This window comes from Drosophila guanche, unplaced genomic scaffold (assembly GCF_900245975.1).
Source record: "Drosophila guanche unplaced genomic scaffold, DGUA_6, whole genome shotgun sequence".
Classification (NCBI taxonomy): domain Eukaryota; kingdom Metazoa; phylum Arthropoda; class Insecta; order Diptera; family Drosophilidae; genus Drosophila; species Drosophila guanche.
Genome location: NW_022995758.1, coordinates 965,446 through 979,591, shown reverse-complemented (window position 1 = coordinate 979,591; position 14,146 = coordinate 965,446). Strand labels below are relative to the sequence as shown.

The 14,146-nt window shown below is 47.7% G+C and overlaps 3 protein-coding genes across 4 annotated transcripts; all 3 read left to right on the top strand.

Moving 5' to 3' along the window:
• The first annotated feature begins 1,289 nt into the window (after positions 1-1,289).
• LOC117590560 lies at positions 1,290-1,709 on the top strand. The gene has a single exon (XM_034283301.1). The coding sequence runs from the start codon at positions 1,290-1,292 to the stop codon at positions 1,707-1,709; it is 420 nt and encodes a 139-aa protein (XP_034139192.1).
• A 2,844-nt stretch (positions 1,710-4,553) lies between these two features.
• Positions 4,554-4,986, top strand: LOC117590496. The gene has a single exon (XM_034283158.1). The coding sequence runs from the start codon at positions 4,589-4,591 to the stop codon at positions 4,820-4,822; it is 234 nt and encodes a 77-aa protein (XP_034139049.1). The 5' UTR covers positions 4,554-4,588; the 3' UTR covers positions 4,823-4,986.
• A 3,879-nt stretch (positions 4,987-8,865) lies between these two features.
• On the top strand, positions 8,866-14,146 carry LOC117590501 (protein yellow). Of its 2 annotated transcripts, XM_034283163.1 has the most exons (3): positions 8,866-9,335; positions 12,430-13,603; positions 13,640-14,145. In XM_034283163.1, the coding sequence occupies exons 1-3, from the start codon at positions 9,077-9,079 to the stop codon at positions 13,875-13,877; spliced, it is 1,671 nt and encodes a 556-aa protein (XP_034139054.1). In that variant the 5' UTR covers positions 8,866-9,076; the 3' UTR covers positions 13,878-14,145. The 2 variants fall into 2 exon arrangements, with proteins under 2 accessions (XP_034139054.1, XP_034139053.1); XM_034283162.1 differs by having other exon boundaries at positions 12,430-14,146.

Here is a 14,146-nt window from a genome sequence, read left to right as displayed (position 1 = left end):
GGCCCCACTGTGCGACGTTCTAATTCATTTGCTAATTACCTATTTAATTTGTAACAAACTTTGATCAAATTTGTAACAAACTTTTGTCTGCGGAGGGTTCTGTGCAGCTGCGCTGCTGCCACCGCCGATTGCTCTTATCGCAACCTTGACGCACACCACGATTCTCCGATCTCTGGCACTCTCCATTTCTGTACTTTTTATACCCCTTACTCGAAGAGCAAATAGGGTATATTGTATTTGTGGGGAATAACGGTTGTATGTAACGCACAGAAGGAAGCGTTTCTGACCCCATAAAGTATATATATTCTTGATCAGCATCAGTAGCCGAGTCGATAGAGCCATGTCTGTCTGTCCGTCTGTCCATCTGTCCGTCTTGTTTGTCGGCTAGTTCTCAGAGACTATAAGAGCTAGAGCCACCAAATTTTTCATTCAGACTTCTGTATGCTCACACTGAAACCAGTGTATTTCAAAAATGAGTCACGCCCCCCTCCGCAAAAGGGCGAAAACCTCCCAAATCTACAATTTCGAAGATAAAAGAAAACTAAACTAATTGGGATCCGATCGGATCATTATTATAGCCACAATGGAGAAATTAATTTCCAGTGGCTAAACCCACCCTGTCCCGCAGCTTTTGTTGTTCTTTTTACATTATCTCATTCACACTCTTCCGACTTTTAACCCACCCCGTCCCGCAGCTTTTATTTGTTTTTTTTTTTGTTTTGTGTGCGGACGGTGCCTCTGCCTAGAGTCTGCAGTGTGTGGGTCTAGGGAAGGGCTGCGAGCTAACGGAGCGTGTTGGTGTGAGAAGTGTTGTAGATGTAGATGACAGATGACAGATGAAGAACAAATTTAAAATTTGACAAAATACCGCTAAGGTGCAGATGTAGTACTCAGTGCCGGGTATAAAAGTTGTGCCGCGTAAGAAGCGTCTCACACGTCCCTTCTCGTTGTTGCTGTTGTGCTGGCCAAACATTTACCTAACGTCGGCAGACCCGCTTGGCGTTACATAACGTGGTCTGTGGCTCGAGAACTGCCAGCAGGGGTTTGGGTGGGGCTGGGGCTGGGGCTGGGGCTGGGGCTGGGGCTGGGGCTGGGACTGGAGGCTCTTCAAACAGAAGCCAAACGGTGTCAAGAATCAGCCAGCATTGAACCGAATAAGCGTAATGCCTCCCACGCCACCCATTACAAAATACATACACAAATATGTGTGTGAGATACGAAGTAGATCTGCTTATGAGAGCAAGATCGCCGCATAAAAGCTGAGGGCATCGCATCGAGCAGCATTAGATATGGGAAACAGTTTCACCATGCAGCTTCGATGTATCTATTTTGTGACCGTTTTGGCGGGTCTGCTGTCGCGCTTGGAGTGCAAGACTCCCACCTCGATCGTTGACTTCGATGATCCAGCCGTGCTGCAGCGCTGGAATCGCGCTCTGCAGGCCATCAACGATGCGGAACGGCAGCGCCAGCAGGACAAGGCACAGCCCAATCCTGTGCCAGTGGTCCGGAAACAGCGACCCAACGACAAGCGCCTGAGATGGCGCAGCAATAGCAAGCAGCTGCGACGGCATCCTAGGAGGAGCTTCGCAGGGCAATCAGCCCGTGCTGCCGCCACGTACACCTCCACAATAAATGTGAATGCGCCGAATCCGACTTATCTGGATGTCAAGGATTATGTGCGATCTGAGCCACCTTGGTGGTTCAACTGACGCTTCAAACTTCTACCTTCTAGCTTAAAGTATTATTGAATAGTCTCTTTTTTTTGTACAAGTTAAGTGCTGCACAGTTGCTGCCTGTGGAGAAAGTTATCGTTTATTCCTGTATTTATTGTTGTGGGCAGATGTTGGAGATCTGCTGAAACCCTTGAGCATGGGATCATGGCAAAAAGTGTAGAATTGAGATTTACCAATATTATACCTTGTGCGTTATGTGATTTAGTGGCACAAACATTTTATCTGTCTGCACAGCCAAACCATGTCACACGGACTGTCAGCGGCTGAAGGGACAGGATAGATATCTCAATCTGTTCTTCAAACATTTAAGTCTTGCTTCTGTAAAGGATTTAAATCAATTACTTGCTATTAATTATATTACGGCTAATCTAAGCAGCACATGCATGGCCTGACCGCTTACGGCGTGGCTCATTAGCGAGTCACTCAGCATGGAGTAATGTTTTAATTTTTAATTTTAAGTATCTAAGCTAAACAAATTCAAACATGGCATGGCATAATGACACTTTCGTGGCATATTCTACACCCGTATGTCTCGACAATTCGACAATTACTTAAGCTTTGATTGCTGCCGCTCCATTTGGTTTCTTCATTCGTTGCTGAGCTTCTGTTTGGCCAAGACAGCAACCTGCACGGCAAAACTTTGCAGCACTTTAAGCGCTGAGCCAATAAAGTGAACTCCACTGAAGACCCGCAGGTAAAAACCGGTTGGAAACGGCACCGATCGGAACTTGGGGCATGACCTGCGATTGAGTTGGCTCCCGCCTCCGTTGCTGCTCGACAGCGATATGTTTCAATTTGTTTGCTTTGATTCAATTCGATTCGATTTGATGGCAAAGTGAAATGTTAGCATTGATTGATGGATGGATATCGACTCGGCAATAATGGTACGGCAATGGCAACGGAATCAGAGTCGAATTGCGTGGCCACTGTCCAGCAGCCTTGTGGGCATAGGGCCAAGATGGGGTGTGGTCGGGTCAGTTATTCGGTTACTAGCTCACTTTGGCACCCCTCTCTGCCAATTTGCAATTCTGCAAATCGATTTGAATTGAAAACGCAAAGGCAGCGCTCCACATTTTGGGCCGAATCATTGTCAACCTTGACACCGGGGCGTATACGTAATCGCAGACCCAAAAGCTAAGTGCAAACCCAAAGCGGAACTCAGGGCTTTGTTCAACATAAAGGTTTGTGTGAGGTTTGTTCGAAATTTCCGATTAGCAGTTGGCCAATGGCTAAGTGGGTTTGGGCCAGGCCAGGCCAGGCAATGCCATTTTGCTGCAGTGTTTCGATCGTTTCCATCGTTTCGATCGCTCTTTCGGTTCGGTTGTTGCATTTTGGGCTGTCGTCAAATGGGGAGGAAGCAGAGCGTGTCCGTGGCAAGGTCAAAAGCTTAGCACAGTCGGAGCCATCCAGCCAGCACCAGCGATGCACTGAGAGAAAAGAAAACACTCACAGAGCAGGCAGCTGCCATTAATTGAGGTGCTAAATTTGTGTTGAAATTTACTCCCAGTGCAGACTTGAGTCCCTCCTGCCACAAGAACTTTGATTAGCAGTTCTCCAAGTAAGAATTAGCTGGCTTGTTCAGCTTCAGTTGATAATTATTATTAAATTAAATGTTGGTGGCTGCTGCTGGCTGCTGCCTTTCCATCTGCCATCACCAACTGAGGTTTTAATTAGCCAAGACAAAGGCACAGTTTTTATGCATAATTAGAGGCTTACAATTTGACGTTCAGCACACGCCACTGGTAGTCCTTCACATTGCAGACCAGACAATAATATTCTCGATCATAAAAACTGAATGTAATTACGTGCATACAGCGGGTACATGTGTATGTATGATTACGGTTTGGAGTGGGTTGGATCTGGGCAAAGATTTTGTTTCACAATGATGATCGGAAGTCATTTCTGTATCTGTCGAAGCTCTCCTGAAGCTGTTTCATATTTGCGTGCGGGAAACGAGACATTTGCATTTACCTCTCTCCCCCCAACTCCAATCCTCTTCCTCCACAGTTTAATTTAAATACCATTTAATTGAAAACTAATTGCCTCGAGTGGACTGACAAAGCGCGCGACGACAGCTGGACGACATCGTTGTGACGTTTGCAGCTCTCTTTCCAGCGGCAGCTCTTGGTAGCCACTCTAATTGGCAACAGTCAAAGCAGCGGCAACAACAACTTTTCACCAGATAACTGGCCTAATGCAAAAACGAGTCGAAGCTCACCCCCCCCTTTGAGAGACAGAGATGCCCCGCAAAATGGAACACGAACTCGATATTTAATTACCTCATATCAGTAAATTTCCAATCTCTGTGGCATTTTTCACACATTTTCTGCAATTTCCATGTATGTACATAAATATAAATTTGAAACACGAAACTCTCAAATGAGCTGCTGGCGCAGCATTTTGTGACATTTCTCTCTGTGCAGGCAATCGACCGGATAATTGGAGCTACCATTCGTTTATGATAACTTTTAGCTTAATTTTCGATATTTATTCAAAGAGATATTCGATTGCGGATTATTTAATGAGTTTGGGCAATCAGAAAAGGGTCTTTTATGTGGCATATTTTTCCACACATCAATGGAGCTACTTTATACAGTGGGTGCAGAATGATAATCCAGTTAAAACCAACTCCCCGGTAGCCCCATTTTATGACTCACTTTGGCGACAAAGAAAGGCAAACACTTCTGGCAGAAATAACCCAAACTCAGACTCAGCCTCTGGTAAGTGTCAACAAAAGATGTTGGCAAAACGTGAGCCACTTCTAGTTTCTGATCGCATATAAGACGCGGCACACTTTTCATAACATTCAGTAGACAGCTTTCGCTCTCTGTCAATCGTGAATCTCTAATCTAATCATGAAGTTGCAATGGCAAGTCATTTTTGGGCTGATGCTAGTCTTCGCTGTGCTGGCATCGATGGCTGTGGCCCAGCCCCTGGAGGAGGATGACGTGGATGATTCTGGCTCGGATGAGTCGCTGCTCGGTGATGATGAATCGTATGAGGCGCAGGCAGGAGAGGAGGGCAATGTGCAGCAAGATTATCTCAATGTGGCGGACTACACTCGACCACCGCCCCCTTGGTGGTTTTAAGTAATTCTCGTTTGAAATGTACCAAACTTAATTGAGGTTGAACACAGAGCTCTTAATTGAAACTGGAAAATACTTAACTAATTTCAACATTTTCACGAGGTTTAGGCATATTAATGAGCTCATTTAATACCAGTAAAATACAACAATTTCAACTAGACTTTCAAGTGATTGCGTCATAGCTGCAGCAACAAAGTGTGCCTTGTGGTTGTACTTCGAAATTGTGGTTCACAATTTAAGTAGCATGCCACATTCGCACAGGAATGGTTTGCTCAACTGAAACACTTTGATGTCAAGTATCTCTTCTGATTTCAGCTGTGCACAAACGTCAATTGAAAAGAGCTTTGTTGGGGAAAGTTCTCGAAGTTCTCTATATTCATATAAAGACCAGTCAATGCAATGCAATATTCAAATTTTCTCTCTCTTTATATTTACAATCTGTTTTTTTTTTAAACAATAAGTAAATTGTATAATTAATATTCAATTAACAGAAATAGCAGTTTTCCAATGAGCCCTGCTATTATATATAACATCTTTTCAGTTTGTTGGATTTATCTATCAGGGATATCGAGAATGTGGTATCTTTTCAGTCTTCTTACTGTTAGGCTATTGTCTAATAGACTTAAGGCTAAATTATTTTCGTGGTTGTGGAGTCTGTCGATGTATTTCTTACTAGTTTTCTTTATTTCTTCTTTAATAGTTGGAATATTCAGATCTTTGTGGATGTTTGCATTAGATACGTAAAACGGAGCATTGACAATGTGTCGCAAAGTTTTTGAATGGTATATTCAAATTAGGATAATTTCTTTGTGCTCACTCACACTGACCTCAGAATCCACTTGCTTGCTTGAGCAGCTGCAAGAAAATTCTTACAACTATAAACCAAACCACAATTAGTGAAAGAATATGTAAATAGATGCACAGGCAAACAAGGCCACACATTGATAACTTTTTGTGGGCTTTGTGCAGACGGAGTGCCCCCATAAGACGCACGAAAATGAAATTGCTCACTTTACTTCATGGTTAATTGGAAAGCTTATCCCAAGCGAACCAGAGCAATTAAGTGCTCCACTTGCTAATGGAGTTTTGCTGATCCTGAGCTAATAATTTGTGTCTGTTAATTAATGAGATTTTCCAGCGGCCGATCTCGTTTATTTGCATATCCACGAATTATCGACAACACTCTCGATGGGTGCAAGACATTGCTGTGCTCCTGTCGGAAACATCGGCAATTATTAATCGGTTACAAAAACGCATACTTGCATCGCTGAGTTTATGTCTGTGAGGGGATTTGAGCTGCCAAGGAGAGTGAAAATTTGCGCACAGTCTAAGCCGATGCATGCACTCCACCAGCAGCGCCAGATCTGTTGTCCAGATCTCCGGCTCAACTGCAACTTCTTGGCCTCGCGATGGTGTAATCCCCTACATGACATCATCGCCGCTTCCTCTACAATGGCTCGCGTGACAAGTGGACTTGCAGTGGCAAGCAAATAATGTCTGAGGTAATCGAACGAACCCCGGCCACAGGACAGAGTTTATGTGCCTGGGTGGCATATGCTTGTAAGCAGGAAATCTGCTGCTGTCCGAATAAATCTTTTAAATTTTCAGCCGATGGAAACACAACAACGGCACAAGCCCCAGACATTGAACTTGAAATCAATGGAAAATTCAGTCGGAGCTTAGGTTACGGTAGAGTGGGGCAACAGGTTTCCGCGCTCGAACCCCAAATGGCGATGAAAATCTATGGAAAAAAACAAAGGAAAAATACATTGGAAATGGCAAATAAAAGTAGTTATAGAAAACTTTTTCCCATAATTGGATATTTGGAAGGAGGAGCAGCCCCAAGTCCAGACCAGACCAGACCAGACCAGCACCGGGCAATGTCATTAAAATTGTGTTTAAATTTGTCATTTCTTTCGCTGTTGTTTTCCGCCCGTATTGGCTTTATCCTTAAGCTTTAGCTTTGTTGTTGCTGCTGCAGCGATTGTTGCATAACTTAGGCAGCGTGTGGCAATTATGCCAAAGAGTGTGTGCGGATCCATCGCAACATTTGACCACTTAGTCGGCGACCACTCGAAAACGTTGTTTTGTTTCATTTCGTGCTGGACAAACTCGTTTAAATTATTTGGAAAATTGGGTACGTATAATGCGATCAAATCGCACCAGACGGGCAACATCAGGACGGTAATGGCTGGCTATACATAGAGTAAACATGCCTATGTATGTATGTACAAATATTGTGACCAGTAAATCACAGTTGATCCGAAACAAGTGCAATTTCTGTTCAAACCTAGGCATTGCGTCGACTAGATTATTAATTGCACTTTTGTTTGGGAGAGCTTTCCCCTTACACCACCACCAACCGGTGGGGGTTGTGTAACATTAACGGAGACAGTAAAGGAGAAGACAGCTTCATTAGCAGGCAGAGTACAGACACAGCAGCATTAACAGAGCCTTAACCGAGACATAAGCAGCAGTAACAGAAGCACTAACAGACTCAGCAGAATTAGCAGACAGGAACAGCAACAACGACACGCTAACAGCTACAGCAACATACAAAGCAACGGTAACATTAACAGACACAACAGCAGCAGGAACAGCAACAACAGACACACTAACAGCTACAGAAGGAACAGCAGCAGCAACAGTAACAGCAACAGTAACAGCAACAGCAACAGACCCAGCAAACAGTCACAGCCACACTCACAGATGCTGCAGTAAAGCTAACAGCAACATTCACAGGAAGAAAAACATTCGCAGCAGGAACAGCATCGACATGTAGTTAATTAATGGCACACACAGGTTGTGGCACTTTTGCCACCTTACAGACTCGACATGCGGCCAAGAGTTATGCAACATTAACAGAGAAACAGCAGCAGTAGCAGCAGCATCTGCAGCAGAATCATTCATAGACACTGCCGTACAACAGCAACAGTAACATGTTAATAGTTAATAAAACGCACAGGTTACTCCTATTGCGGCACCTAGCAGGCCACGTTAAAGGTAATTATGTGCGGCAGTGGTGGGCAGGCTCTAAGGGTGCCTCGGGGTGGGGTGGGTGAGTAGGAGTCTGAATCGCAGATGGCAAGCAGCAATCACCTCCATCAGCATAACGGTGCCACAGGATCAAGTTGAACCGCTTCGACTGGTCTCTTTGGATACTTCTGATATCAAATTAATGCGAGCCACTTGCGAAACACTGCAGCCATAGCATTCACTGGCTGTGGTTTCAGTTCAGATCTTGACTAACTAATGCTCCCCCTCCGTACCTCCATGCCTCCCTCCCGACCGAAGGCAGCACACAGTGCCATGTGCATAATGCGTGGCTGGGTCTGGGGCTCTGTGGGCTCTGTGGGCACGGGCCCAGGTGCATTGACTCGAGAGTTATGCCAACACTTTCGGCTGATTTGACCGCATTCGGCGTGCAGTCTGTGGCAGTTTGTGGACCCATTAGAACCCAGAGCATTCTCCACGCGTAAACTCTCCCCCCCCCCCATGGAAAGCACTTCTGGATGGCAACTACTTAGTACAAGGCCCAGTGGCAATTGTCGGGCTTCTAAAAGCGGAAAGCCACCGCATTTGACCCTCGGCAATGGATCGTGGTGAATCATATCCAATACATTCGAAAACTGCCCAAGTAAAATCGCAAAAACTGCCTCAGAGAGCAACACAGCGAAAGGTGATCGGTGATCGGTGGGGCGGTCGCTTTGGGGTCTCGATATTTGTAAAACGGAACTAAAGCGGCCGCGAAAAATGCGTGGAAATCAATCATGGAAGACAAAGACTCCGCCATCCCCGCCAGCCACTCCTCCTCCACCAACTGGCAGAGCGACGCACAGACCCCCGACGCTAAGCTCGAACACACGAACCTACCCCACACCACACGAACCACTCAACGAACCTTAACGAACCGCTGCCAAATGCTGCTGCCGAGGAGGCGACCACGCGTTTGCGCCTTCGTCTATCCACTCGTCTCGTTGCCGATGGAACAAAAAAACTTCATATAAAACGTGGTCGACATATTATGGCCAACAGTCGTTAGCGCGCCACGGTCCACAGAAGAGGATTAAGACACAAGAACTCTCCTCCATCCATCATCCATCCATCCAGCAGCCTAGAACTCAGGCTCTGTTTTTTTTTTTAATTTGGTTTTTGGTTCGCCATCGCCAACTGTTTTGTGTTGACTCCGTTCCGCCCCCGGCAGTGCTGACTTGTGCTCTAAGACTAAGGATTTTCCCACGCTCCAACGACACCACCATGCACGCCCAGGACAAAGGAGGAGTCCTGCCAGGGCTCTCACTTCTGCTGATTGCCGTCGCCATGGTCTGCCCATCGCAGGCCGCCTACAAGCTGCAGGAGCGCTACAGCTGGAACCAGCTGGACTTTGCCTTCCCCAGTGCCAGGCTCAAGGAGCAGGCCCTGGCCAGCGGCGACTACATCCCCACGAATGCCCTGCCCGTCGGTGTCGAACACTTTGGCAATCGCCTCTTTGTCACAGTTCCCCGCTGGCGAGATGGTAAGTGCCACACCCCCCCCACCCCATTGGCTCCAGGCTGCAGTCTTTGGGCATCATTAGTAGTCGCTAAACCGAATGTGTTAAGCTGTGTAATTGTGTGTAAATATGTACATATGTATGTGTAATTGATACTCGATTTGGGAGAATTATCTCTTATAGGGAAACTCACTTGACTAATTGAGCAAGTGACAAGATCACACGTTATCTGGGGTGCAATTAGAGTAGGCTTGCTCACAGCTTTGAGCAAGTTCGATAAAGAGGACATCGATGTTACGATCTTTCAAATAATCCTCCATCTTCCCCACAAAATATGAATGGCAGAGATCCTTCAGCCTTGGCAGACTTCACATGTTGCGGCGGTCTGTTCAACAGTTTCTCTTAATTCCGCAGCAATCTATTACCATATCTACTCCATCTTCGAACCATCCCAATTGCCATTCACAAATCGATTTCCGGGCACCCGGGTTGTCACACTTTTGTTAACCTTAGTTTGACCTCTCCAAAATCCGGCTAACACGCTCAGCGCATTCATGTGTTGCATTTACATTTTCAACAATTAACCGTTGTAAGCAGCCGAAGCGCAGACCAGCGGCATTGCTATTATATGACCATAGTGAGTTTATATTTTTTTATATTTTATATTTTATGTGGGGGTATTATATCTGGCAATTGTGAAGGCTTCTTCAGGGTCAGCCAAAGGCCCAGCCCCAGCCCCAGCCCCAGTCCAAGAGCTGGATATTACAAATGGAAACCCAATCCAAATACAATAAACCCACAATATTATGGCATTATGCCATTAACCAATGATTAGCTTTCAGTTCAATCAAAGTGAGAGTTGCACAAAACAGCCAGCGACGACGCCACTCGTCACGAATCATTCAAACACATTCGAAAACACACTCGTAAATCAGCATTTTGGATCGCATTGTTCTGCGCGAAGAGACAGGGGGGATTATGATGGTAAAAATTGCTAAAAGCTGGCAGAAACCTTTGGGGAAATTACCATTACCATACAAAGTCGCTCCTCCATGACGTAAATCCGACATTCTGGCCCAGCCTTGAAGGCGATTCGAATGCCCAAAAAAAAAAACACCAGAAGGCCAAGTCAGCAAATAAATAATAGCCAGCAAAAGTACACAGAAAATATGGTAAAGTGAAATATTTGTAGCACGCTCCAATGGATAGGCAACGGCCCACAAAAGTCGATCAATTAGCCAAACAAAATCCGCGGTAGCCCGGCCAGAAATCACACCAAAGAGTCAGCAAAAGCAGAGGCAGGTGGGGCCATTCCAGGCCAGCTGCAGTTGACAGTTATGAGCGACAGCTTATAGGCTAATAACGATGGCTTTCAGACCAACCAGTTCAGCTATGCAAAGTGGCCTGGACCCACGCAAGGGCATTCCACGAGCAAGCTGGCGGAGAAATGCACTCTGAAACGAGTCGAATCGAGTGACTGATTGTAAGATCAGTTCTCTCGGCCGACGGTTGGCTGTGCGTTGTCGTTCCCACATATCTAATGAGCCGAACATTTTGTCTCATACGCGGACTTGGGCAATGGGAATGGGTTGGCCATTGCACTGCAATGCGACAAGATTATCAATTGAAATCGAGCGGCAGACTGCTGTTTGAAATTGAAACCAAAATCGGATTAAGAATGCGGCCCAGAAACTAAAAACTGAATTTAAAATGAAACTGAAAATAACACTGCAACTGCAGCAAAAACACATCGGTGACATTAATGGGAGCCGGCCAACGACACTAGCTATGTGTGCCCGCCTCTTGAGTGTGGAGGGGCCGGGGCCGGGGCCGGGGCCGGGTCCACAGCTGAATATGGGGGAATGGGTGGGGAGCCAGGCGGGCTGTAATTAACAAATGATGTGTGGTCCACTGGGGGGGTGTTTTTGTTATGGACTGTCATAGACCATTCCACATGCATAATGCATTAATTGAGCGGTCAGTGCCCGAGCACAGCGGGATCCGTTTGATTGGATTGCAATGAATGGGCTCGGATTGTCTCTCGGAATGTTGCCCACGCTCAAAATCCATTTGCATCCTTTCGTAATTGCGCGTATTTAACTTTTAATGGGGTAGTAAATTGGGGACTAAATCATAAAATTAAACACAAACTAATGGCTACTTCTATATTTATGCACAGTCCATTAGTATTTTCTTTGTGCGAGTCATTCGATGGAACAGTTGTGTCAGAAAAACAAGCTAAAATGGTTGGCATTGCTGGAGATTATCCCTGAACAGATTATGTCTTCCTCCTCAAGGACCTATGAGACAGTTCTCTATGCGCATCAAGAGCCGAGTAACTGCAGTGACGCTCCTCCTTCCTCTCTGTGGGAAAGCAGCAGCAGCAGCAGCGCAGTGACTCAATAATCTTTGCTGCAGTTGACATATCGCATTGGCAACATCACTTCATTTGGCTCGCAGATAAGTTCGATATGTTTTCGAGATAATCCATCCTCACGTGATGGCTTTGGGTGCAACTCCACATAATTCACACAGCAACAAAGGTGTAAAAGCGATATATCAGCAGTGCCGCCAGATTCATGTCTTGATAAATATCTCCGAAAGCAGTTTTCAAAACATGATTATGCCCACGGTGTTTTCTTTTTTTGCTCAATGTAAACAGTAAACAGACAGTGAAGACGCGAATGGGCTGATCGGGCGGGCAGTGAGCAATTCCGCCAATCTGTGTCCGACAAAGCGAATTGAGTTTGATAAATGGCGGAAAGCTCGTAAATGGCTGATGGATTTCAGATTTGGAGTCGCACGCCCGCTACTGTTTAGCAGACGAGACAGGTCTGGCAGTGTGGCCTGTCTAAGTGGCCCGCGTGTTGGCCAAGAGATGGAAGAGCAAGTGCAGCTCGAATGCAATTGGAGCGGAAATCACTGACGCTGACGGTGATGTCAGCTCTGGGTGCTGGTTGCCTCAGCCGCAGCTTGTTGCGGCTTATGACATCGGAAATTGCATGCAAGCTTGCCGCGTGTGGCACGAACCCAATGAGCCAATACTCGTCATTACACGCTGCATTTCCCACCTCCATTTAGCTAAAGCTTTGCCCCCGCTCCTCTCTCTCTCTTTCAGGAATTCCGGCGACGCTGACCTACATCAACATGGACCACAGTGTGACGGGCTCCCCGGAACTGATTCCATACCCGGACTGGCGGGCGAACACGGCCGGGGACTGCGCCAACAGCATCACCACCGCCTACCGCATCAAGGTGGACGAGTGCGGCCGTCTGTGGGTGCTGGACACGGGCACTGTGGGCATCGGCAACACCACCACCAATCCCTGCCCCTACGCGATCAACATCTTCGACCTGACCACAAACACGCGCATTCGCCGCTACGAGCTGCCCGCGGCAGACACCAATCCGAACACTTTCATAGCCAACATTGCCGTGGACATTGGCAAGAACTGTGACGATGCATTCGCCTACTTTGCGGACGAGCTGGGCTATGGGCTGATCTCGTACTCCTGGGAGCTGAACAAGTCGTGGCGCTTCTCCGCGCACTCCTACTTCTTCCCGGACCCACTGCGCGGCGACTTCAACGTGGCGGGCATCAACTTCCAGTGGGGCGAGGAGGGCATATTCGGCATGTCGCTGACTCCCATACGCTCCGATGGCTACCGCACCCTCTACTTCAGTCCGTTGGCCAGCCATCGCCAGTTTGCCGTGTCCACGCGCATCCTGCGGGACGAGACCCGCACCGAGGACAGCTACCACGACTTTGTGGCGCTGGATGAGCGCGGCCCCAATGCCCACACCACGTCGCGCGTGATGAGCGACGACGGCGTGGAGCTGTTCAATCTGATTGATCAGAACGCCGTCGGCTGCTGGCACTCATCGATGCCTTACTCGCCGCAGTTCCATGGCATCGTCGACCGCGACGATGTGGGCCTGGTCTTCCCCGCCGACGTCAAGATCGATGAGAACAAGAACGTGTGGGTGCTGTCCGATCGGATGCCCGTGTTTCTGCTCTCCGATCTGGACTACTCGGACACCAACTTCCGCATCTACACAGCCCCGCTGGCCACCCTCATCGAGAACACCGTCTGCGATCTGCGGAACAATGCCTACGGCCCACCCAACACCGTCTCCATTCCCAAGCAGGCGGCACCCGGCCACTCCGCTGTCGGACCGCCGCTCTACACGACCACCAACCAGTATCGTCCTGTGCTCTCGCAGAAGCCGCAAACCAGCTGGGGCCCCTCGCCGCCCAGCCGCAACTATCTGCCGGCCCTCAACGGCAATCCTGGCATTCCCGGCAGTCTCAGCAAACTCAACAATCTCGGCGCTCCCGGCCAGGTGGTCTCCAGCGTGAGTGTCTCGACGAACACCGTCGGCCCCTCTGGCATCGAGGTGCCCAAGGCGTACGTGTTCAACCAGCACAATGGCCTCAACTACGAGACCAGCGGGCCACATCTCTTCCCCACCCTACAGCCGGCACCCTCCCAGCTAGGGGGCGGACTCAAGACCTATGTAAATGCCCGACAGTCGGGCTGGTGGCACCACCAGCAGCAGGGCTAGGCCGGCGCCACAGTCAGAGGCGGAGACGGAGAAGGAAAAGGAGACGGAGACGGAGCCGGAGCCGGTCCTCGCGCTGTCCTCCAGCAAACCAACTCAACTCGATTTTTGTGTAGGATATTTAGAGAACGGGAACAAATGGAATTCTTAAGGCCACACCACAAAACACACACACACACACACACACACAGACACACACAGTAGCATGATACTCGTCTGCATTGTATGTGTATCTTCCACATAATGAAACACGATTTTCATTTAATTCTAGT